Source organism: Dermacentor albipictus, chromosome 8, assembly GCF_038994185.2.
Source record: "Dermacentor albipictus isolate Rhodes 1998 colony chromosome 8, USDA_Dalb.pri_finalv2, whole genome shotgun sequence".
In the NCBI taxonomy this organism is placed as follows: Eukaryota; Metazoa; Arthropoda; class Arachnida; order Ixodida; family Ixodidae; genus Dermacentor; species Dermacentor albipictus.
In genome coordinates, this window is record NC_091828.1 from 10,917,901 (window position 1) to 10,941,323 (window position 23,423).

General features: G+C 48.3%; 1 protein-coding gene across 2 annotated transcripts in view; it reads left to right on the forward strand.

Annotated features, from left to right (window-relative positions):
- Positions 1–23,423, forward strand: part of LOC135915547 (uncharacterized) — a 443,789-nt gene that overhangs the window by 6,988 nt on the left and 413,378 nt on the right. Inside the window, exon 1 of one of the 2 annotated variants that reach the window (XM_070523050.1) lies at positions 5,180–5,266. The exons of the other annotated variant lie outside the window; for it this stretch is intronic. Within the exon in view, the coding sequence (XP_070379151.1) occupies positions 5,239–5,266 (28 nt within the window). The 5' untranslated portion in view covers positions 5,180–5,238. Of the gene's footprint in view, positions 1–5,179; positions 5,267–23,423 lie in introns of those variants that run through there. 2 annotated transcript variants of the gene reach the window in all.

Here is a 23,423-nt window from a genome sequence, read left to right on the forward strand (position 1 = left end):
GGCAGCATCAATTGAAGTAGTGCGCTGATCACGCCGGCGTACTGTGCTGCCTACAGCTGCACCAACATCAAAGGCCGCGACGTTCCATTAATGCCCGCAAGACAGGAAGCTTGTAGCTAAGTGGAATGCTGCTGTGAATCGAAAGAATTTCAAGCGCTCAAGAACAACAGGGCTGTGCTCTAACCACTTCCGTGACGACGATTACTACCAGAGTTTATCAGTAATGTATGAATGTGTGAGAGTACGGCTTCCTGCTAGCACGCTTTCTAAACTTAGCGCGAAAAGGTCGACGCAACGAACGCACAAAGGCGGGATGGGTGTGGGCGGACTGGTAGTAACTGGTCTTGGAAGACCTTGTCAATACACGAACTCATCCAACCTGGATTTTGATTTATTGCTAACTCCTTCGTGTTGGCACGCTGAACGGAAGGTACTTGTTCATCTCCCACCCTTGACGCAGGGTTCGTCGCAAACCGCTGTTAATTTTCTATTCGCATGTGTGTTGCGAAGCAGCCAACATGCAGCTGCCATAATGCAGTGCAAGGGTAAAGTTTTCATGTGTTCGAAAGCAGGCGCACGCGAGGGCGCTGCTCTCCCCCTCGCGCACAAAGAGAAACCGGCTGTCTCACGTAGCCGGCGGAATTCGCCGCCTTTACGGCTCCGGTTACGAGTAGCGTGCGCATGGCGGGATGATGGAGGCCACTACACATGCTACAAAAGCCGGAAAACTTTTCCCCCATGTACACAGTCTGTGTAGATTGCCGACAGCTTTGGGGCAGCGCACAAATGCCGACGATCGCATTCCTCTTTACGTTCCACGAGGAGGCATGCAGGAACATAGCAGTACAGTTCTTTGCCCGGAAACGAACTCATTGGATCTCTGAATACAGCTTTGCAAAAAACATGCTCCCCAAAGAACATTTCTAACACAGGGAGATGCTAACACTTCGCTTTCGTTCACTTCGAAAGTACTGCTTGCTACCAGCATCTTTTGCTTCTTCGAGACGCCGGCTACGTATACATGTAGGGAGCAACGCCGAACTCCTCAGAGAAACGCAAGTTCTCGAGATTTATCATTACCGTTTAAACAAATCCCAGTGCCAAACCACCTTGCACCGTGCTTCATGTGTGGCGGCAGTGGCGGGTCCGGACGAACACTAATAAAGGCGCCAATACACTTCGACGTGACCCGGCGCGCGCGCGCGCGGTGGTTGCGCTACGTGACGCCAGGTCGGCTACGCCACGTCAGGCGAAAATCCGTCCCCCTACAGTACAACGCCGCGCCCCTGCCGCAGCTGGAGTAGCGCATGCGCAGAACACCGCGCCGCTCCGTGGCGCCTGCCGTGGAACATAGCGATTGCGACCGCGGACCGGACTGTTGCTCGGCGATGGCACGGATGCAGACACATTCCGCACGACGAAATTAAGCAGGAGACACACGGTACGATTCGGCGTCCGATCCGACGTGCGGCGCCACATGCTCCGGCATGCGGCATACGGCGATTCGGGGCACACGGTGCGTGCATCCGAAAGATTGAGCGGCGCGTAAGCTCCGCCCAGATACAGCCGCCCAGCTTCACTTCATATCCACATCGAGAAACACAATACAAACAACTCTGCACAACACTGCTTCGCTTTACGCGAATACTGTCAATCAAATTATGCCCCTGCGACTGACGGAACACTTCACAACGGCGCGTTGTCCACTGACGCCTCCGCCAACAACCAGTGGTACGGCCGGTAGGCCTAGCTAGGCGGACGCTGCGGCCGACGGCGCTGGCGATCCAACGCGAGCTCGTGAAAGAGCGCTTACTATTGCCAAAACAATTAACACTTTACATTTAGGTCGCCCGTAATTAAATACAATTGGTTTACTCGACGCAGTCATTGCGAAGGGCAAACGTGCAAGCGAAGCGAGCAGCCTCGCTCAGACGGTCGGTGTGTGCTGTCTGCCCGCGAAATGCCCTCGTGTCACGGCTCCCGATCTCGCCAGTAGCTTGGTGCTAGTGTATTAGGCGCTGCTTTGCATAACAGGCACACGTTCGATATAATTTTACTGAATCGGTAACTATTTCGTGTCGGAAACAAACTGCAGCAGGAAAGGAAAAAAAAAAAGACTGCGAGAAACCGGCCAGCCAGTGCCGCCTCCGTGGAGGGAACGTCATGAACGTCACATGCCAGCCACGCTGTCATTGGCTACGGCCAAACGACGGTGCGGTTGTCGGACGCGTCGGACGATGAAAATCTGCCCGGTTTGCCGCACGCCGGACGTCCGTACCGGCGCTTCGGCACGGCAAAACACCTCGATTCCGGCTGCCGTTCTGGTGCGTCGGACGCCTGATCGGACACCGAATCGGACCGTGTGTCGCGTGGTCTTCGTCTAAAGAGGAACAGATCTCTCTACATAACACAGACACGTAGCTGCTGCCACTCCTTTTCGTCGCTTCAACAGCTTTGAGTTCATGAGCATAGCGGTCCCTCAGCCGCTTCCATAGTTTCAGGCACTCCTCGACTGAAACAAGGAAAACAAGACAAACAAACAGGCACTGAAGGAATAGCATATCCAGAGACGTATACACACACGTGCGTAGCATTGACGCTCCTGTTGAGAGGCCAGAGTACATGCGTATCTGCTCCCGCGCGTTGTTTTCCCGCTCCGCATCCCAGTAGTCCATTCTTTTGGTGTCGTAGACACACGGGTGTTGCTGGACGACGCCCAGAGACCTTTCGATTTTAGAGGCGCACATGTCGGGCACGCTTTCTTGCCATCTCGTTCTGGCTCAGCCTGCCGAGTAGTGAGTCTCTACCTCGACGAGAGAGGGCGCTAGGCGCTAACTTACTCGGCGCGGTCGGCGCGAAATGCAGTCGGTTGCATTCGGCGCCGGGCGACGTCCGAGCGCGCCGAATGCCGCCGGTCGAGTCGGCGCCAGATGCCGCCGAACTGAAGAGGGTCGTGTTTTCGCCAACGTAACGTAGCCATGACGAGCGCGCGGTCGCGCGCGCGTTACGTCGGAGTGTATTGGCACAGAACACCTATACAAACTTAGAGAAGGGAAACTGTACCTTCCACAGTGCTACGGAAATAAGCGTAGCGGTGGCGTCTTGAACTAAAGTATGTGACCACGGGTGGCGCTGTACAACAGGAAACGGAAACGGGGTTTTGCACACGCTTTACCAGGTGTTCTGTGGCTTTACTGGGTTTCTGGCTGCTGCGCCTCGATCGTGCTCCCGCCAGTTTAGTTGCTGTGTAGCAAACGTAGCGCCTATATAATGTAGGCGCTACGTTTGCCACACAGCAACCAAACTGGCGGGAGCACGATCGAGGCGCAGAATACATGTAGCGCTGAGTCATATCGAGTTAAGGCACACTCTGAACTGACTTTTAAGGGCATCCCGAGCGGTTTTTCGTTTATTACGCCGCCGTTACGCCGAGTTGTGCCGCCGCGCTCCAGCTGTTGCATTTCGTGTAGGGCTACTGACAAAATGCGGTTTCCAGGTGGCACGATGGCCTCGACTGGAATAAACGCACACGACACCAAAGATTGAGTAAGCCTGAAAATATTTTATTTGCATTTTACAAGTATAACAAAAAGCACACGTCTACGCATCCACACAAACGCGGTTACATAGTCAAGAACATAGGCAAGAAATGGCTCATTAATAAGAGTAGCACAAACGCACAAGAAAGAAGACCTAAGCTACAAAACGTACGGTCGGCTGCTAATTAAGTATAATAATTTCCCTGTCACCGCGTGTCACTTTTATACAGCATCTTTACAGCACTACCAGGCCGGGTAGTTTGGCGGAAAGAACGCAACAGCTTACGGCCGTCAGCTGCCTCTGTCATAATTATCCTAATCTCCGCATCAACGTCGTGCAAGTCCGCATACAGGCATCTGTATCGGAACCATATGTGCCAGCTTAATACATGTGTAGTGAAATTATGACAACCACTGCGTCTTATCAAACGTATTGGTTTTGCAAATGCGCATTACAGCTGACGGAACGACATACTGTAAGTGAAGCACAAGAGAACAAGGACAAAAGGAGGATACAACACTTGAAGAAATGAAGAATTAGTAGGCGTACAGCAAACAAGCGATGACGGAGAACACACAATGATCGGGTGTTCTGTGACATCGCTTTGCGTATTTACGGTGTTATGGAGATCAACGGCATAAAAACGTACCTTCAAGCGTACTCCCTCAACCTCCGCCGCATTCATTATGATAATCAACGCCTAAACAAAATGAGGCACTATTTTTTGCCAAGAGTAGACCTCTTTACAGCAAGTCTATGTAATGACTCGCAGACGAAACCAGCATGCTTTCGAAAATGTTTTACCGGTTTTACCGCCGCAGTATTCGAACGCCAACGGCCAGGAAACACATCGATGCCAATAGGCTGTCGGCTGTCGGTGGTTAATCAAGTACAAAAACCTTGACGCTATTACTAAAAAGCAGCTTCAACAATCGAATTAAAAAAAAATCAGCTGCCTATTTGCCTGAGGTAACAAAACATCCTTAGACACCTCGATTGTTTATGTCAATCGTTTGTGTAAAGTAAAAAATTCAGCATGTTCAGCACCCCTAGCAGAAAAAGCACAAATTAAAGTATTCGACCAAATTACAGTATCTCCACTTGCGCGCTTACACTGAAACACGCCTCGATTGATTTTTCGCCCTCTGTGGCCATTTGTTGAACTTGAGAGTGTACGGGGCCTGGTATTGGCGCCTTAATGTTGACGTCACGAGGCGCCCCACCGATCACAGGCGGAAACGATGCGCACGGGCTACCCGAGTCTGCTGCTGCACTTTTCGTCGAAATAAAATCTATCGAAATAAATGCTAACCGTCCTTTTTATTTATTTACAGTCTTTCTTTTAAGTGTGCGAAATTAAAAAGAATACCACATGACTGCCGACTAATGCACCACCCTTTTAGTGCCATCAGATGTACGTTGAACGAGTTAGCAAAAGCTGTCCCGCCCACATAGATCGCTTGAACAGGCTGTCAGTGACCGCGATGGACGTTGAGTGACCAAAGGGGCATACGGGAACACCGTTTTAAGAAAAAAATTACTTAATGAAAAAGCGGCAGCCACGTGCGAATGGATATGGGACCGGAAGCAGTCTTTGAAGCAGCGTAGGCATCTTTTTTTCCTTTTTTTTCAGACCAATGAAGAAACACGACGAAGGGGCCCAGGCTGATACTGTGATGAAGAACGGAGATAAAAACCATGCTGCCTTCGGTCCCATATCACATTCGTACGTGGCGGCCACATTTACGTGGAAGAATTTTTTTTCTTAAAACGGGACGCTCCTGTTGTCGCTTGACGTCCATCGCAGTCACCAATAGCCTGTTTAATCGATCCCTGCGCACGAATTAGATTTCGCTAACTAGTTCAACGTACATTTGAGGGCACTAAAAGCGCGACGCGTTAGTCGGTGTCAGCAGTCATGTGATATAACCTAAACAATAATTTAGCATGCGCTACCTTGTCAAATGCCTTGCAAAATTCCATAAACATTACATCTATTTGGCCAGTCATGTCAAGAAAACTAAACAAATGCAATGTCGATACCAGCTGCGTAACTGTAGACGTACCCTTTCTGAACCCGTACTGATGAACTGGTAAAACTTTATGTTCGGAGAGGAAGCCTTGCATGTGCTTAGCAATCATATGTTCTAACGTCTTACAGCATTGTCTGGTCATTTAAACAGGGCGGTAGTTAGAAGGCAGAAGACGGCTGCCCTTTTTGTGTATGGGAACTACTTGTGCCAGACGCCAATCATCAGGTATTTCGCCCATCTCCAGTGAAAAGTTAAAGAGTTATGTTAGGTACCAAGAAATTTGTTCGGCATATCGCCTCGAAAGTAGGTTCGGGATACCGTCCAGCGCAGTAGCTTTACGCGTATCAACATTTAAAATCAACGCCGAAATCCCTTCACGCGTTACCCGAATGTCTTGCGGGAGGTCTGATGCGGTGGTTCGTTGCTCATATTCTGCATACTCCGAAAATACACTTTGAAAGTATTTGTTAAAGGTCCCGCTATGCTAGAAGGATCTGTCTGAATGACACCATCGACATTCAGCTTGGACACTTCGACTTTTCTGTTCCCGAAGTAGCGCCAGAACTTAGAAGGATCGTTTTTAATGAACTCCGAAAGGCTGTTGTTGAAAAAAATATTCCTACCTTGCCTAACCTTACGTTACAAATCGTCTTTAAGGTGTGTGAACTGCTCAGATTCTGTTTTACATTTTTTCCTCCATCGTTTTATTTTTCTTTTACACTGAATTATTCATCTGGTGATCCATGCATTTATTCTACGCGGACGGAACATTTTAGTGGCACAAAGTTTTCGATACAATGGGGAATAACATGACGAATTTCCTTCCATGTTGCCTCTATATTACTTATAGGACCGCATAGATGGGTGTCCAAATAGTTTATTATGGCCACATCTTCCGCCCGAGCAAAGTCCTTGATAACTTTTATCATAGAAGCATATTTGTGCCTATCAGTGTCTATAATCCATGAGTAGAAAATTAATTTGTGATCTGAAATATCCTCCTCAACTAGCAGAGTACCTCCCACGAAAATGTCACGTATAAATAAAAGATCTAGGACTGCATTTCCTCTTGTATTTATTTACTTTCACGACTTGCCCGAGGTTAAGGGAAAGCATAATGTCCAATATGGTGTCTCCAGGGGTGGAGCAACCATAATAGAGCTTTACCCAATTAAGGAGGGGAAAGTAATATCACCGGTTATTATTTGACTTTTTCCCTGAAATTGTAGTGCGGGATCGTACAGTTGGCTCAAGTACAAGTAATCAGTATCGGAAGGGCGATAAACAGCGACAAGAACAAACGTAATATAAAAAAACTCGGCTCTCAAAAACAGGCTTTCGTGTTTATCAATCTGGTCAAGTTCTTGTATCTTGACACCTTTTCGCCACCACGTGAGCCTCTATCCCGTCTGTAGAGCTGATTGGCCGGCGAAACAACTTCATCGTCTCGAATATACTCATTTAGCCAAGTTTCTCTTATGACACAGACATGTGGATCATACAGCAGCAACAAATCTTCAAAGGTATCTAATTTATTCAGAACACTTCGAGAATACAGAGAAAGCAAGCGCAGCTGGCAAGGCTGTAGTCGCTAGCTAGGTGCGACCGCTGGAAGGTTTCGGCAAACACTGCCCGGCTTTGATACTGCTTTGCGTGGATGGGCGCCATCGTCCCATGTGTAAGGGCAGTCGTCAACCCAAATCCTATCCTATACTAGAGACACCTTCTTCCCGGCTTCCTTATCAGTCTTGGCACTGGCCCAATGTAGCTTACGCCTTCTGACCGTGTATGCGCAGTAGTCATTTTGAATAGAAATTTGCGTTTTTTTTCTTTTGCGCATTGTGGTGTCGTCTCCCTTCCGTCCTTGTTTGCTGGCGCTAAATATGCTTTCAGTTTACTATCACGCCTAACAAATGACAATGCCGTTCCTTTAAGTTTTTTTTACGTTGTTCCAGACCGCTTGCTTTTCCCTGTAATCTTGGAAATAAAGAATAATCAGACGATTTCCTATTCCTATTTTCCTATTCTCCCATTTCCTGTTCTGTCGAGAATAATCGGACGATTCTCCTATTTCTGAAAAATAAGCACCATGCGAATTTGTCAAGAGGACAAATGACGCTTGGCGTGCAGAGACAAAGCCGCAATAAAGAAATGTATACGGTCGAGGCGACACTACGGGAACGGTTGTATGAGAAATCAACAATTACATTTCCGCCGTGTAAGCTTTGTGGCAATGACATTGCTAGAGGTTGCGGGATAAATCTCCACCGCCGCAGTTGCATTTCAACGAGAGTGAAATACAAGAACGCGACTACACTTAGGTGCAAGTTAAAGAACACAAGGCTGTGAAAATCAATGCGCAGTCCGCCATTACGGCATTCCTCATAATGCAATTTTGCTTTTCGCAGGAAACATTTCATCGACAATGCAATACTTCTGCCATGATGAGATGTGCCATATGAGGCAATGATAATTTAAAACCTTCTCCGACATTATGAACAATAGCGCCCAACAACGCCTCAAACAACAGTGGTAGACACAAGGTAACCTTTAACATCGAGTCACCATCCTTGTATAAGAATAAACGCTGAGGAAATTAGGTATTTGCCGTCAATATCGCCGGTAATTATTTTTAATCATGCAAACCGCGCAGAAAGCTCCGTTTACATCTATTCCCACACTGCTTGGCATTCGCAATTTTTACTTTGCATTTCATTCCAAGCGTACAATATCCTTATGTTTCCAGGCGTCTTGGCTGCTCATCACTTTCAGTTTGGTTGGCACGAAGGCAGGCGCAGCGTGCCACAAGATTCCTAAATAAGCAGCTACGGTCGATTGGCCATATATATAAGCACAGGCAGATAGGCGGATAGATGATTAGGAACCGCAAAGCGCGTGAAGTATCCTAGGTACACAAACCACAATAATAAATTCTAAAATCATTTTTTTTTATCGTGGCCGCAATTGTTCGGAAATTGGAGACCTTGGCGTATTCGCGGCTATCAACCTTCACAATTTCAGGCGTGTACCATAACGCTGGCTTCGTCAATAATCTGCTTTGTTTCTATTACAGCGCAGCTGTATACCTCTACCATCCAAGGAAATATTCGTGTCGCTATGGTAAGCAAGAAAATCCCCATACGTACGCCGATCCCGGAGATAGTGCAATGCCTCGTCGACCCGTGGGGGAAGTGGAGGAGGCGTTAAGCACTCACCCTACGTGGGCCGATGTCGAAGCTAGTGCAATGCCGGGTCGACCCGCGGCGGAGGTGTAGCAGGCGTCAAGCACTCCCCATACGTGGGCCGAACCCGGAGATAGTAGAATGTCGGGCCGGACCCACGCCTAAGGTGAAGCAGGCGTGAAGCACTCCATATACGTGGGCCGATCCCGGAGGTAGTAATATACAGGGTTGACCTCCATTGGATGTGAAGCAGGCGTTAAGCACACACCATACGTGGGCCGATCCCGAAGATAGTGCCAAACCGGGCCGACCCGCAGTGGATGTGAAGCAGGCGTTAAGCACTCACTACACGTGGACTGACCGCGAAGATAGTCCAGTGCCGGGTCGACCCGCGGCGGAGGTGAAGCAGACATTAAGCACTCCCCCAACGTGGGCCGATGCCGAAGCTAGTGCAATGCCGGGTCGAGCCGCGGTGGAGGTGAAGCAGGCGTCAAGCACTCCCCATACGTGGGCCCATCCTGAAGATAGTGCAATGCCGGGCCGACCCGCGGCAAAGGTGAAGCAGGTGTCAAGCACTCCACATACGTGGGCCTATGCCGAAGATAGTGAAATATAGGGTCGACTTGCGTTGAAGGTGAAGCAGGCGTTAAGCACACACCATACGTGGGCCGATCCCGGAGATAGGGCAATGCCGCGTCGACCCGCGGGTGAGGTGAAGCAGGCGTTAAGCACTCCCCCTACGTGGGCCGATGCCGAAGCTAGTGCAATGCCGGGTCGACCCACGGCGGAGGTGAAACGGGCGTGAAACAGACACGAGCACAGACCATCCGTGGGCCGATCCCGAAGAATGTGCCAAACTGGGCCGACCCGCAGCGGAGGTGAAGCAGGCGTTAAGCACTCCCCATGCGTGGGCCGATCGTGAAGATTGTGCAATGCCGTGCCGACCCGCAGCTAAGGTGAAGCAGGGGTCAAGCAGGCATCGAGACTTGGCAGCAAGGGCGGCAGCAGGCATCACGTGTGCTCACGGACTCTGCGCATCTTTTACGCAGGCATTTTGCTGATTCCTTATCCTGCGATCCGGCTCCGGTGGCTTCGCTATCGTTTCGGACTTCATCGCCGTAGATGGGAAAGGTGCATTTCCTACGCTAGCATCACCTTTCAAGTTACGGAAGTTCGACTGCGCCACTGCCCCTTCTGCCCCGCTGGCTCATCTGTACGGACAATACAAAAGCACTGAGCGCGCACCGCCTGTTCTTTCACATGGCAGCAAGGGCGGCAGCAGGCTTCGTGGGTGCTCACGAACTCTGCGCATCTTTTACGCAGGTTGGGAATTGGTTCACTTCTTGATTTTCACTGTTCTTGCCGCTGCTGTCATTGCTGCCATTTGTATTAATTTGTGTTTTTGGCATAGCTATTTGTTTTAAGGATGTCGAACGAGATCAGATTACGTTTTGATGAGCTGAAGTGTGAACTTAGGATGGGGTTCAAAGATTTCAAAGACACAATCTAGCGGGACTTTCGCAAGGAACTAAGGGATATTAAAGCTTTTTTGTCTACAGCAAACTAGGAGTATGAATAAATTATGAATGAAAACGAAGCCCTGAGAGCTTCAAATGATGAATTAAAAGCACAGTGCTCTGATCTCGCATGGCAGGTAAATGACCACGAGAAGAGAATACTTCGGGCTGAGCAGTATTCCCGGAGGGCAAATGTCGAAATCAAAGGTATTCCGTACGAGTCCTCCGAAAACCTAGTTGAAATGGTCATGAAAATTGGAAAAAAGGTGGGCATTCCGCTTGCTGCGACTGATATCGGACGAGCACACAGAGTTCCAACGGCACGCAACCCAAGCAAAAAAAAAAATTGTTGTGCAGTTCGAGCACAGACAAAGGCGGCACGCCTTTTTGAGGAGTGCGCGCGCAGTAGGCCTGACATTCCGACAGTAGGCCTGACATCCCGACATTGACTCTCGGTCAGCGGTATTCGTAAATGAAGATCTGTGCCCAGATTTGAAGCGACTTCTTGATCAAGCTACGGCGCGCAAGCGCGAGACTGGTTGGAAGTGTGTCTGGCTGCGCGATGGAAAAAATTGGAGGAAGCTTAAGCATCGCCTTTAAGAGTGGAACGCGATAGCGTTCCCGTCGACCCCCTAAGGGGTGTAAGTCAATGCGCTACGGCGCAGCGATCACTTACGAGGCGCCTCGCATCGAACTTTGCACCCACCAATCACGCGGTGAGCGTCGAGCAACGCAGCGTTCGGCGCGGCAACAAAACGTGCACCTGAGCAAGCGGAACGAACCAAAGAACCAGGTGTCTCGGAGGAGGAAAGGATGTACGCCAGCCAAACGTCGTGAACGGCACGGGCAGGGAAACAGACACATAGTGATCTAAACAAAGGAAGGACGCTTGATTGTGCAACCCGTGAGGGAGCACAGCGAAGTGTCGTCTGGGGAGAGGGGGTCCGGGCCACGGTGCGCCTCGCACCGGTCCCTGCACAGCCACAATGCGCGCGTGGCGCGCCACCTATCGGGGCAGCGCCGTGCATTGAGAGGAGGGGGTCTGCTGTGTTTGCCGGAAGATGGCACTGCGTGTGCAGAACGCGCAGAAGAAATGTAGCGGAAACGCACTTCGCTGCTCGCGTAACTACGACTTCTGTGACATGTTCATAATTAGGGATATGCACCGCAGTATAACTTCGGCTCGTTTCTAAGGCAACACCGCATTCACTAGAGACGCTTTTGTACCGCCTTAAAGCATGGAACTCGTGGCTGAGTGGTAGCGTCTTCGTCTCACACTCCGGAGATCCTGGTTCGATACCCATCTAGCAAGTTGGTTTTTATTCATGAAGTGCCTTCCGGGATTTATCGCTCACGGCCGACGCCGACGACACCGGGTTTGCTGCGACACGAGCTCCTTAACACTGTCGCGTTAAAATCTTTGCGCGGCATAAACGCATCAAAGATCAAAATTGAAAACAGTGATGATGTAAACAAAATAACCAGTTCTTCCTGCAATCGGGGAAGCGAAATAGGCGTTTTGTGTTGTGGGCACAAATATTACGGCGCTGCTGCAAAACAGAACATCGGTGACCTATTTCTTGCTTATTCTCTGTTGCCACGTAGGTCAAGTACCGCGCATGCTCATGACATTTGATCTCTGTTGGTTCATGAAATCTTTGCTTTACCATGTAAAAACAGCATTTTGCCGTATGAATTGTTGGGGAAAATTTATTTTATTTATTTCTATATTCTTAGGATGTACCAAGGTTCGAGGTGTTGTAGCTTGTTTTGGTTGCAATTTTTCGTTTATGCAGCCTATCCTGTTCGGCGTTGTAAAATTGGTTCTACCAGGATAGCTGTCGCTGCTTTTGTCGTTGCACGGTTGTTCGAATGCAAGATTGCTTTCACAATAAACTCGAATTTTACAATGCACGATTTCCTGTTGACCTCCCAGAAGCTAAAATGAGCACTTGTAGCATTATTACGTCAGTGTTAAGGTATGAAAAGGCCGAGAAATGCGATTCACCTCTAACTTTTATTTATCTTGCTATGTAGTCAGTGCGTCGCAAACAGGATGAATTCTGTATGTTTCTTAGTGATTTCGGTTTTTCTTTTTCTGTAATTATGTCGACTGAAACGTGGTTTTCGGCAAATGATTACATGCATCTAGAAGCTTATAGCGGAGTTTTCCTAAACAGATCGCTTAGAAGAGGTGGAGGCGTATGTATGCGTATTAAACAAGGCATAAATTATGAACTGCTCGATGTCATTTCTTCATGTTCCTCAGATATTGAGATAATATGTTTGAAATGTGGAAAGTTTCTTTTCGCTGTGCTGTACCGTCCACCCGACGGCAATTTAAATGTTTTTTTTTTCAGCAGCTACACGCGATATTCTCTTATGCTAATATACATATTTACAATTTATTTCTAGATGGGGATCTAAACATTGATATGCTTTCTAATACATCAAAACGAGCGGAATTTTCTATACTTCTTTTTTCGTATTTTTTTCAAATGTGGTGCTGGAACCAACTCGCATTTCAGCAACCAGCGCCACGTTATTTGACCTTTTTATTACAAATTTACCACATGAAAGCCTCTTTTCTGGAACAATAAATATTACTCTTAGGGATCATTTGCCGATATATCTAGTTATTGATAAGTGCCACATTGAATCAAAGCCAGCCTATAAATTTCCGTGGCCGAACATAACTGAAAACTCTCTTTCGCAATTTCGAGACAATATCGCCAGAACTAGTTGGGAAGCAGTGCTGTCGTGCTCATCAGCAAATGCCGCATATGCCAATTTTATGGAGGTAATTTCCGGTATATACATGCGATATTTTGCCTACAAAGAAATAAAGAAGTCGAAACGTTCACGGAAACCATGGGTCACAAAGAAGCTGTTAAAAATGATTAATAAGAAAAATAGCATGTATCAACCATTCTTAAAAAATCGCGATCCAGACACATTGGATTTGTTTAGGAAGTATAGAAATAATCTAACTAAACTTATGAAAATAGCGAAGCACAATAATTATTCTTGCATGTTCGAGTGTGTTGCAGGGGTCAAGGAGATGTGGAGCCAATTAGATTCAGTTACCACATTATATAAAGGTAATTTTACTGTAGAAGAGATAACTGAAGATGATCGAACATACAGGGGCAAAGTATTGGCAGAGAAATCACCCTACTTCATTGGTTGATAGCGTCAGTGACACCACTGCACTACATTACATTTCCGCCCCACAAGTAGCTTCGTCGACGTATCTTTATCCAACAGATGAATATGAAGTTATGTGCGTTTTCAGAAAACTCAAGAAAAGTAAATCGGAAGATATTGACGGTTTAAAGAACGCTCCAATCTGTTTTGTTATAGATATATTAGCCCTCCCTTTAACAGACATTCATAACCTCATTTTAGGCACAGGCATTTTCCCACAACGAATGATGCATACAAAAGTAACAGCACTTTGTAAGGGGGGAGTTAAAAATGATTTAAAAACTATTGGCCCACATCCGTTCTACGATAGTTTTCAAAGCCAATAGAAAAACTAATATTCCTAAGATTATCGAATTTCTTCACAAAACGCTCGGTCATTACGCCGGCTCAGTGCGGTTCTAGGTCAAGGCTGTCGACAAAGGCAGCATTGCTACTACAAAAGGAAATTATATTAGGCACTATAGAGGACAGGAAACTTACACTAGGTATATTTGTTTACTTCTCTAGAGCCTTTGACCGGATCAATCACAATACCCTTTTACAAAAATGACCCTATTACAGCATCTGAGGCACTGCGCTGAATTTATTTGCCAGTTATTTGAGCAATAGGCTACAGTGTGTAAGTGTAAACGCTGAACAACCGTCCTTGCAAAACGTTGCACAAGGTGTACCTCAAGGTAGTGTATTGTCACGTGGTGGTGACGTTGAAGAACACCGTAGCAATAATGTGAAAGACAAAACTAACTTTTATTGGGCGAACCTGTGCCCACAAAACAGGCTACACTTTTAGCACAACGATAGCGGCGAACACGGTCGGCGATCGTCGAAAATCCGATCAGCGGGTCAAGTGCGTCGGCTTTTATACATCAGTCGTCGAATGTTCCAGACTAATCGTTCGCACCCGCGTGCCTTCCACAAAGTTCTACACCATTCGCGTCACGCGATGAAATCAGATAACACAACGTTCGGCGACAATAGACAGCCGGGTAGAAGCACCGATAACTTTCCAGAAACTTCGGATATATGCAGGCGCGTCCCGCCCTGTGCGATTACAATTGTTAGGCGATGAAACCTGGTCGCCCGATAAAGATAAGTAGACGTGTCAATACCCCCTCTTAAAAAGCATCGACCCGATGCTGCATACAAACGAAAGTAATAAAGAGAAACACCCGTAGCAAAGAAAACAACAAAATGAGAAAGTTCGTCAGCGTCCGTAAAAGGGTTTCAGACGCACCACGTGGACCACTTCAGATCGTGCGCGGCGCTGCTGTGAATGCGAAATTGCGCCTGGCACGACCACATAGTCCAGATGCGCCAATACGTCGAATGACCTTGTAGGGTCCGGAATAGCGGCGCAATAGTTTCTCACTCAGTCCTCGTTGGCGTATCGGTGTCCAAACCCAAACACGGTCGCCGGGCTGGTACTCGACGAAGCATCATCGGAGGTTGTAGTGCCGGCTCTCGGTCCTCTGTTGGTTCTTCATCCGTAGGCGGGGGAGCTGGCGGGCTTCTTTGGCTCGCTGTAGATAGCTAGCGACGTCAACATTCTCTTCATGAGTGACGTGGGGGAGCATGGCGTCGAGCGTCGTCGTAGGGTTCCTGCCGTAAACCAGCTTAAATGGCGTGATGTGTGTTGTTTCTTGCACCGCCGTGTTGTAAGAGAAGGTTACATACGGCAGGACCGCGTCCCACATCTTGTGCTCGACGTCGACGTACATTGCTAGCAAGTCGGCGAGGGTCTTCTTCGGGTGCTCCGTGAGACCATTTGTCTGCGGATGGTAGGCAGTTGTCCACCTGTGGCTTGTCTGGCTGTACAGCAGAATGGCTTGGGTGAGCTCTGCTGTAAAAGCCGTTCTTCTGTCGGTGATGAGGACTTCTGGGGCACCATGTCGCCGCAGGATGTTCTCGGCGAAAAATATTGCCACTTCGGCTGTGCTGCATTTTGGTAGAGCTTTAGTTTCAGAAGCCACGATCCACTTATTCCCGGATGTTAACATCGGAAACGGCCCCAACAAATCCATCCCACTCTGCTGGAATGGTTGGCGAGGAGGTTCGATCGGCTGTAGTAATCCTGCTGGCCTTGTCGGTGGTGTCTTGCATTGTTGACAGTGTCGGCATGTCTTGATGTAACGGGCGCTGTCGGCGGTCAGACGCGGCCAGTAATACCTTTCCTGTATTCCCGACAGCGTCCGGGAGAATCCGAGGTGCCCAGCGGTTGGATGGTCGTGTAGGGCATGCAGTATTTCTGGACGCACCGCTGACGGTACATCAAGGAGGTAGCTGGCGCAGACTGGTGAGAAGTTCTTCTTCACGAGCAGGTTGGTTTGTAGCGTGAACGAAGACAACCCGCGCCTAAATGCCCTAGGGACAACGTCGGTGTTCCCTTCCAAATACTCGACGAGGCCTTTTAGCTCCGGATCTGCTCGTTGCTGTTTAGTGAAGTCTTCCGCGCTTATTATCCCAAGGAAAGCGTCGTCGTCCACGTCGTCTTGCGGCGGGGGATCGATGGGGGCGCGTGATAAGCAGTAGGCGTCGGAGTGTTTTCTTCCAGACTTGTTTATTACCGTGACGTCATATTCTTTCAGTGTGAGGCTCCACCGTGCCAGCCGTCCTCAGGGATCCTTTAAATTCGCTAGCCAACACAAGGCGTGATGGTCGCTGACGACTTTGAATGGCCTGCCATATAGTTAAGGGCGAAATTTCGCTGTAGCCCATGCGATGGCGAGGCATTCCGTTTCGGTTGTAGAATAATTGCCTTCCGCTTTTGACAACGACCGGCTAGCGTAAGCTATCACGTGTTCATGTCCATCTTTTCTCTGGACTAGGATGGTACCGAGGCCTTGGCTACTGGCGTCAGTGTGGATTTTGGTATCAGCGTGCTCGTCGTAGTGCGCAAGTACCGGCGGCGACTGCATGCGTCGTTTGAGTTCTTGAAATGCGTCGGCCTGCGGCGTTTCCCACTTGAACTCGACGTCACATTTAGTTAGCTGTGTCAGTGGCTCAGCGATGCGTGAAAAGTCCATGACAAATCGCCTGTAGTAGTTGACATAAAAACTGTTTACAGCGCAAACACATGGAACCACAATGTATAAGGGACATGACACTTTGTAGTTCCATGTGTTTGCGCTGTAAACAGTTTTTATGTAAAGTATGCACCAACTCGCCCAGAAAGAAGTTTTAACGCCTGTAGTAGGCACACATGCCAAGAAATCTACGCACTGCCTTGTTCTAGTAGGCTGTGAGAACTTTGATCCGGCAGCTGTCTTCTGCGTGTCGGGGTGGACTCCTGATTTGCTGATGACGTATCCTAAGAACAAAAGCTTATCGTAAGCGAAGCGGCACTTTTCCGGCTTCAGGGAGAGCCCTGATGACTTGATGGCCTCTAGCACTGTCGCAAGCCGCCTAAGGTGATCGTCGAAATTTCCGGCGAAGACAACGACGTCATCCAAGTGAACAAGACATGTCTGTCACTTTATTCCTGCTAACACCATGTCCATGACGCGCTGAAACGTTGCAGGTGCCGAGCACAGTCCGAATGGCATGACCTTGAACTCGTAGAGGCCGTCTGGCGTGATGAAGGCGGTCTTTTCGCGATCTCTCTCGTCGACTTCTAATTGCCAGTAGCCAGACTTGAGGTCCATCGACGTGAAGTATTTAGCGTTGCAGAGCCGATTCAATGCGTCGTATATCCGTGGAAGGGGGTAGACATCCTTCTTCGTGATCTTGTTCAGTCGACAATAATCGACGCAGAAGCGTAGGCTGCATCCTTTTTCTTCAGCGGGACTACAGGAGAGGCCCACGGGCTTTTCGACGGCTGGATGATGTCGTCGCGCAGCATTTCCTCGACTTGTTGCCTAATAACTTCACGTTCTCGCGTCGAAACTCTGTAAGGGCTCTGGCGGCGTGGTCCAGCGCACTGTTCGGTGATCATGCGATGCTTTGCAACTGGTGTGTGTCGAATCCTCGATGACGTCTGTATCGTCGGAGAAGACTTCTGATCTGTTGCTGCTTACTCCTTGGAAGACTTGGATTCTCGACGAAGTCTGGTTCGGGGACTGTGCTCATCGGGGTAGATGAAGCTGAATCCGAGAGGACAAAGGCATTCCTGGTTTCCACAATTTCAATGACAAACTTCATTGAAAAACATAACCTGTTAACACCACATCAATACGGTTTCCGTAAGAACAAATCAGTCGAGTTAGCATTACTAGAACAGAAAGAATATATACTAACAGAGTTCGAGAACAGAGCAGTAGTTGTTGGTATTTTCGTAGACTTTTCAAAAGCATTTGATTTACTTGACCATAATATTTTGCCGGAGAAATTACAGAACTATGGGATACGAGGACAATCACTATCTCTTATAAAATCCTACCTTTCCAACAGAGCCCAAGTTGTTAAAATAGATGCTTTTACTTCAAAAGCCAGGTCTGTCCATAGCGGAGTGCCCCAGGGAAGTATTTTAGGCCCTATACTTTTTAATATTTATATTAACGATATCGTCAACATAAACCTTCAGGCAAGATTTATCATCTATGCAGATGACACCAGTATATTTTTCGCCGGGAATGACATCCATACTCTCATTAAACAATGTAACAGTACAATGAAATCCTTAGAGGAATGGTCGAAACTTAATCTAATGAAGGTAAATGAGAGCAAAACGAAAGCAGCTATATTTAAGCCGAAAAATAAACATATACCTCTGCATCAAGATATTAAATTAAACTCGCGCAGTATTCAAATAGTCGAAAATTTCAAATGTCTGGGTGTCGTCTTTTCCGCGAACATGTCTTGGGATAATCATGTCAAAAATGTTGTAATCAAACTGAGCCAAATAACAGGTGTAATAGGCCGATTAAGGTACATTCTTCCTACGCACATCAAACTCTTGCTATATAATTCCCTTTTTTATTCACACTTGAACTATTGTCAGTTAGTGTGGGGAAACACGACAACCAGCAATCTAGAGCATATTTACTTAGTACAGAAAAAATATCTCCGACATACACATAATGCTCCCTACACTGCATCGACAATAACTGTCTTCATGAACACCGGTGTAATTCCAGCGTATAATTTGTACAAATATCGATTAAGTCGTGTCTATAAGGCAGAAGTCTATAAGAATATTTTTAATCTACATAAACTCGCCCAATTGCAAATTAGACCCCCACTATATAGCACAAGGCACTTCGAAGACTGGGCAGTACCGACACCAAGGTCAAACTATGGGAAACAGTGTCTGAGGTATACATTACCCACACTCCTAAACTATTACAATTCGGTTGGTTTCAATCTGTTCTCTTCCTCTCTCAATGAGCTCCGGCTGATGTACGCCATTGATTTGTAATACTTCTATGACCACTATATGTATATTTTTCTTTGATAATCTTCGTGACTTCTTGAGTAATGTATATGATGTGCAAAATTATGTATGTACGGTATAAATGCGTATATTTGAATGAAAGAATGTGATGCTGCCTCTGCCCAAATGAGGGATGGGGGACTTGTCAAGCTGTTCAATGGACAGCTTTTTTTCCTCCACCCCTCCATCTGTATCTTACAAGATCTGTACCTTACAAGATGGAAAATAAACTTTCATTTCATTTCATTTCACCTCGATGTATGCGATTGTCGTGCCCTTGTTGATGTGCTTGAACTCTTGGCGGAAGTTGGTTAGCATAACTTCCACTTGCCCTCCGTGCAGTCGAGCGATCCCACTTGCGACGCAAATGTCACGGTCGAGCAGTAGATGTTGGTCGCCCTCGATGACGCCTTCTACGTCAGGGGGTGTTTCGGTGCCGTCGGGAATAATAATGCTGGAGCGAGGCGGGATGCTCACTTGATCGTCGAGCACACTCAGGGCGTGGTGACTACGAGAACTCTCCAGTGGTATCGCTTGATCCTCCGACCGCGTTATCGATTTTGACTTCAGGTCGATGACTGCGCCGTGTTCATTGAGGAAGTTCATGCCGAGAATGACGTCTCGTGAACGCTGTTGGAGGATAACGAAGGTGGCTGGGTAAGTCCGGTCATGAACGGTAATTCTTGCCGTGCAGATTCGGGTCGGCGTAATGAGGTGTCCTCCAGCGGTCCTAGTTTGGGGCCTTCCCATGCTGTCTTAACTTTCTTCAACTGGGCGGCGATGGGTCCACTCATGACGGAGTAATCGGCTCCTGTGTCTACTAAGGCGGTGACTGCGTGGCCATCGAGAAGCACGTCGAGGTCGGTGGTTCTTTGTCTTGCGTTACAGTTAGGTCTTGGCGTCGGATCACGGCTGCGTCGTGTTGAACTGAAGTTGGAACGTCACGTCGTCAAGTCATTTTTCGTCGGTGTAGTCTTGGCTTCCTGACTTCGTCGGGTCGGTGGCGTGGCGTTATTATGTCGTCTTGATGGCCGCTTCGTCGTCTTCGTCGGCGGTGGGATCTTCGTCAGTTCGACGAACAGCAACTACACCTCCATCGGTTGCTGCTTTTAGTTTTCCGGATATGGGCTGACGGACCGGCCCCGAACTGGGCCGGTGTATGGTCGGCGCTGCGGCGACAGGTAGCGCCCTGGTGACGGCAAACGGGAAGGTCGTCGAGGGCTCCATTGAGTGGCGGCGAGGTAGTCGGTGATATCCCGAGGTTGTTCGCCAAGCTGTGGCCGCGGCGCGTTAACGGCGAATCCTCGCAGTCTCATCTCCCGGTATGGGCATCGGCGGTACACATGGCCGGCTTCTCCACAGTGGTGGCAGAGCGGGCGGTGGTCGGGGGCGCGTCACACGTCAGTCTTCCTTGGAATACCGCGTGGGTTGATGGGTTGGCGTGCTGGTGGCGGGGGTGGTGGTGGACGACGGAACTGTGTCGTCACTGTGCCCGGCCCTGGGCGCGGAGGGGAAATGCGACGGCGGGCTACAGCGGCGTATGTCATCGCTTGCGGCTGAGGCTGCGGTGATTCAGGGGCTACTCCGAGTTGTTGTTGGAGCTCCTCACGCACAGCGTCGGCAATCGAATCACTTGAGGCTGTGATGACGGGAACAGCTTCTGTAGCTCCTCCCGCACGACCGTTCGGATAGTCTCGCGCAGGTCGTTGGTGGCTAGTGACACAACCCCGGCGTAGTTTGTCGAGTTCGTGCGGTGGTCGAATTGCCGGTTCCGCATTTCCAGTGTCTTCTCGATGCTAGTGGCCTCGTGAAGGAACTCGGCTACGGTCTTCGGTGGGCTTCGTACCATTCCGGCGAAAAGTTCTTCTTTTACACCAGGCATCAGTAGGCGGACTTTCTTCTCCTCGGACATTTCCGGGTCGGCGTGGTGGAATAGGTGGCTCATTTCATTTGTGAACATCGCTGTTGTTTCATTAGGTAGCTGCACCCGGGTTTCTAACAGCGCTTGGGCTCGTTCTCGGCGTACGACGCTTGCGAATGTCTGCAAGACGCCGCTTCGGAACAGCTCCCAGGTCGTTAAGGTGGCTTCTCGGTTCTCGAAGCAGGTCCTGGGAGCGTCTTCCAATGCGATGAAGATATGTCGCAGTTTGTCGTCGCTGCTGCAGTTGTTTAAAGCAGCGACCCTCTCGTATGTCTGAAGCCAGCTTTCCGAGTCCTCGAACGTTGAACCCCGGTACGTCGGAGGCTCCCTGGGCTGCTGCAGCACGATGGGGGACGCTGGGGCTGCCATAGGGGTGGACTTGGTAGCGATCTTCCTGGTCGTCTCAAGCAAAAGTCCGTGCTCCGGGGGCAGTTGTTGAAGACGGTGGCTTCCTCGATGGTCCGGGACTAGGTTGTTGCTCTCTTTGCGGTCCGGGCTTGGATCACGGTTTGTCGGGGGCGTCCGGTACATGAACGAAAAGTACCTCCACCAGATGTCACGTGGTGGTGACGTTGAAGGACACAGTAGCAATACTGTGAATGACAAAACTAGCTTTTTTTGGGTGAACGTGTGCCCACAAGACAGGCTACACTTACTGCACAATGATAGCGGCGAACACAGTCGGCGATCGCCGAAAATCGGATCAGCGGTCAAGCGCGTCGGCTTTTAAACATGAGTCGTCGAAAGTTCCAGAGTAATCGCTGAGACCTGCGTGCCTTCCACAAAGTCCTACACCATTCGCGTCACGCGATGAAATCAGATAACACAAGGTTCGGCGATCACTTTCCAGTAACGTCGGATACATGCAGGCGCGTCCCGCGCTGTGAGATTACATTTGTTAGGCGGCAAAACGTGGTCGCCCGATTAAGATAAGTAGACGTGTCAATATTGGGGCCACTACTTTTCATTACTTGTATGAACGACATTATAAACATAAACCAGACAATCCAATGTGTCATATATGCGGATGACACTTCCTTGTGTTTTTTTCACAGGTGTAGACGTAAATTTCAGCAGCAAACGCGACAATAGGTGACTTGTATGCATGGTCGACCGTATACTCCCTACAAATCAACTGCTTAAAAACCAAAGCTGTTCTGTTTAGATTGAAGGCAACAACGTACACAGCTACTTCAAAGCTATACCTGAACGATTCCACGATTGATTTTTTTTCTACAGGTAAAGCATTGGGAATCGCCTGCTCCCAGTCACCTCTGGCGTCCCGCAAGGATCTGTCCTCGGTCTCTTGTTATTCCTCATTTACATAAACGACTTACCCCAGCGCGTATCTTGCCATATCCGCTTGTTCGCTGATGATTGCGTTATTTATCGTTCGGTAACTAACCCTTCTGACCAAGAATCCCTTCAGGCAAACCTAAACCTCGTGCTAAACTGGTGTTCGCAGTGGATGATGACACTCAACCCTAACAAATGTAAGTACATGTCTTTTCACCGCCGTCGCAACCCTTTTGTTTTTGAATATTCCGTTTCTAACTCCCCTGTTGACCTCGTCCAGTCTTACAAATACTTAAGTATCACCATTTCTCATGACTTATCTTGGCGACTGCACGTAATTAACCTAATATCATCAGCTAATAAAACATTAGGCTTCTTAAAACGTCACCTGAGGGAAGCCCCTCAATACGTCAGACTACAAGCATACATCTCACTTATCAGAACTAAACTGGAATACGCATCGCCCATCTGGAACCCTCATCAAGCATATTTAACAAATGCCATCGAAGCTGTACAAAACCGAGCTACCAGATTTATTCACTCTTCATACTCATACGACGTTAGCATATCATCGCTAAAATTACAATCAGGTTTGTGTGATCTTTCTGCTCGCCGTCGCATTGCCAGTCTTGTTTTATATCACAAGTTTTTTTATTCGCCCCTAAAACAAGAACCATACATCTGCGCACCCCCACCACGCCGATCCCATCGCATAGGTCACCCTCTTCAAGTTTTGCGTCCACGAGCCCGTACTACTACCTTCATGAACTCATTTTTTTTACGAACAGCAACTGACTGGAACGGCCATCCCCACCATGTCGCTGCCACAACCTGTCCATCCACATTTTCGACTTCTGTGAACGCCTGCATCTTGTAAACCCCACCCCTTATGTGACACCCCGAAAGGGGTCTTTAAGGAAAATAAAGTGAGTGAGTGAGTGAGTGAGTGATAATTTTTACGAGCATATATTATGGGATTCCCATAGTGAAATTGTAAGAAAAAAGCAAAGTAAGGCACTAGGCATGCTTAGGAGATGTCAATCATTTGTGCCGACTACTCAGATGTTAACTTTATAACACTCTTTTTTGTTCACAGCTACGCTATGTCTTTTGGTGTGAGGCACTGGTACCCTGCAATCTAAGCAAAACTTACTCCCACTTCAAAAAAATACCTTGCGTTGTATCGCAAATGCCGAATATAATGCACATTCGTCGTCTTTATTCAACAAATTCAAAGTATTAAGATTTGATAACATGTATGAATATTGTTGATTGGTGTCCTTGAAAACTGAATTTAACAAAGGAAGTAATAATCTTACCTCAATAGCACGCATAGAGCGCAGCACCTCGTCTCGATCT